The 1,843-nt window shown below is 52.8% G+C and overlaps 2 protein-coding genes across 2 annotated transcripts in view; both read right to left on the reverse strand.

Annotated features, from left to right (window-relative positions):
- NFE2L1 (nuclear factor, erythroid 2 like 1) overlaps nucleotides 1–1,808 on the reverse strand; it is a 12,240-nt gene extending 10,432 nt beyond the window's left edge. Inside the window, exons 1-2 of the mRNA XM_014959010.1 lie at nucleotides 1,768–1,808; nucleotides 680–1,191 (exon numbers count right to left, since the gene is read on the reverse strand). Coding sequence (XP_014814496.1) covers nucleotides 680–1,189 — 510 coding nt within the window. The 5' untranslated portion in view covers nucleotides 1,190–1,191; nucleotides 1,768–1,808. The remainder of the gene's footprint in view (nucleotides 1–679; nucleotides 1,192–1,767) is intronic.
- LOC106897927 (nuclear factor erythroid 2-related factor 1-like) overlaps nucleotides 1,439–1,843 on the reverse strand; it is a 2,400-nt gene continuing 1,995 nt past the window's right edge. The window contains exons 3-4 of the mRNA XM_014958925.1: nucleotides 1,647–1,702; nucleotides 1,439–1,502 (exon numbers count right to left, since the gene is read on the reverse strand). Of these exons, the coding sequence (XP_014814411.1) occupies nucleotides 1,439–1,502; nucleotides 1,647–1,702 (120 nt within the window). The remainder of the gene's footprint in view (nucleotides 1,503–1,646; nucleotides 1,703–1,843) is intronic.

Raw genomic sequence — 1,843 nt, forward strand, 5'->3', positions numbered from 1 at the left:
AATCCACCCCCCCCCCCCTCCACACACACAGACAGGGCAGCCGGGGAGACGCCGAACATGCCGTGACAAAGAGAGCGGTGCCAAAAAAGGGGGGAAAAAAAAAAAAGAGGAGCAGCAGCGGCTCCCGGGGCCAGGCGTTGCATCACAGCCCCCCGAAAGGTTGTGCTCAAGACAGACCCAACACTAAATAACTAAATAAATAAACAAACAAACAAACCAACCGCTTTCCAGTTCACCTCTCCCCACCCCACCCCGTCCGTGATGAAAACCAAGCACCAACCATCACCCACTGGATGAACTCCAGAGCGGGGTAACCCAACCGCCCTCCCGCCACCTGGGCAGAGCCTGTTACCCAATGCCCCTGTTTATTTCCCAGCCCGGCTTTAGCGGTTTCACAACCCAAAGCTGCCAGCCCAGGTTGAAATGCTGATACCCCCCCCCAACCCTTTCTCCCCTCCTTTCACTCTGGCTTTCAGAGCAAGAAGAAAACAAACACACCACCCCACACAGAGCCCTCAGTTTGCATCACGCCGTTCCCAAGAGGAGATCCCACTTTTTCCAAGTGCTAAACACCCACAACATGCAAAGTACCGCTCGCTCGGGTGGGTACCAGAGGGCAAGAGCACCCCCCAAAATCCCCCTTTCCCTCCCACCACAGGCAAAAGAAGGTCCTGCCTACCTCTTTGGTCAGGTCTCCATTCACCGGGGCAGCCACCGCTCCCAAATCTTCCAGTTCTTCCCCAAAGCCTTGCTCTGCTCCGCTCTCCCTCACCCCGTTGTCGGGACTGTTCCCATCCTGCAGGCTGCCACCGTTCTCGAGGGCGATGCCGGCGCTGGGCTGGCTACCGGAGACGGAGCCTTCGGGGTCTCTGTGCACCAACCAGGCGTTGACTTCGGTGGTGGGCACCTGAAACCTGTCCAGGGCCCTCACCTGGTTGAGCAGCCTGCGAGCGGTGAAGTAATAGTCCAGGTCTACGCTTTTTGGGTGGATGCCATAGCCATCCAAGGTGTTCCGCAGGTTGTGAAACTGGGTCTGGGTGTAAGCAGAGCTCTGGCCAAGAATGATCTCCCGCAGAGGAGGGAGCTGCGAGTTCAGGTAGGTGTCCACGTCCACACGAACGCCGATCAGGCTGAGCAGGATGGTGAACTGGATGAGGCCTTCGGTGAAGTATTTCTTCAGAGAAAGCATTTCTGGCAAAGGAGAAAAGAAAACAGGTGGAGGGTTTGGGGATTAAAGGGAAAAAAAAAACAAAAAAAACCACCAAACCAAAAACAACAAACCCAACAAAAACCCCAAACCCAGCGCCAGATGAATTCTCCACACAACAGGTTGGTTGGGTTTGTCTTTCCTCTGCCCCACTTTCTAACAAACAAAATAAAGCCACGACATAGGCATTTAAGCTATTGCTAAACAGGGGGATAAAAGTTTAAAGAAGATTCAAGACTTTGGGTTTAGGACGACTTTGTTTTCCTTTTCAAATTCTATGGCATCGGCATTTAAGCTATTGTTAAACAGGGGGATAAAAGTTTAAAGAAGATTCAAGACTTTGGGTTTAGGACGACTTTGTTTTCCTTTTCAAATTCTGGGACTCACCGGCCGGCCAGGAAAGTGTAATTAAAGATTTAAATCTTGAGAAGCAACAAACCCTCCCCACATGACAGCCTCCACCCTCTCTCGCCCTTTCCTCTTCTTCAGAACTGTCTGAGAACACAAACCATGCAACAACATAAGACACACACACAAAAAAATACATCCACGTGACTTACTGTCCAAAAACTCCACATACAGCGGCTTCCTCTCGCCCCCCCCCCCCCCCCCCCCCCCCCCCCCCCCCCCCGCCCA

This window comes from Calidris pugnax, unplaced genomic scaffold (assembly GCF_001431845.1).
Source record: "Calidris pugnax isolate Ruff unplaced genomic scaffold, ASM143184v1 scaffold335, whole genome shotgun sequence".
Lineage (NCBI taxonomy): Eukaryota > Metazoa > Chordata > Aves > Charadriiformes > Scolopacidae > Calidris > Calidris pugnax.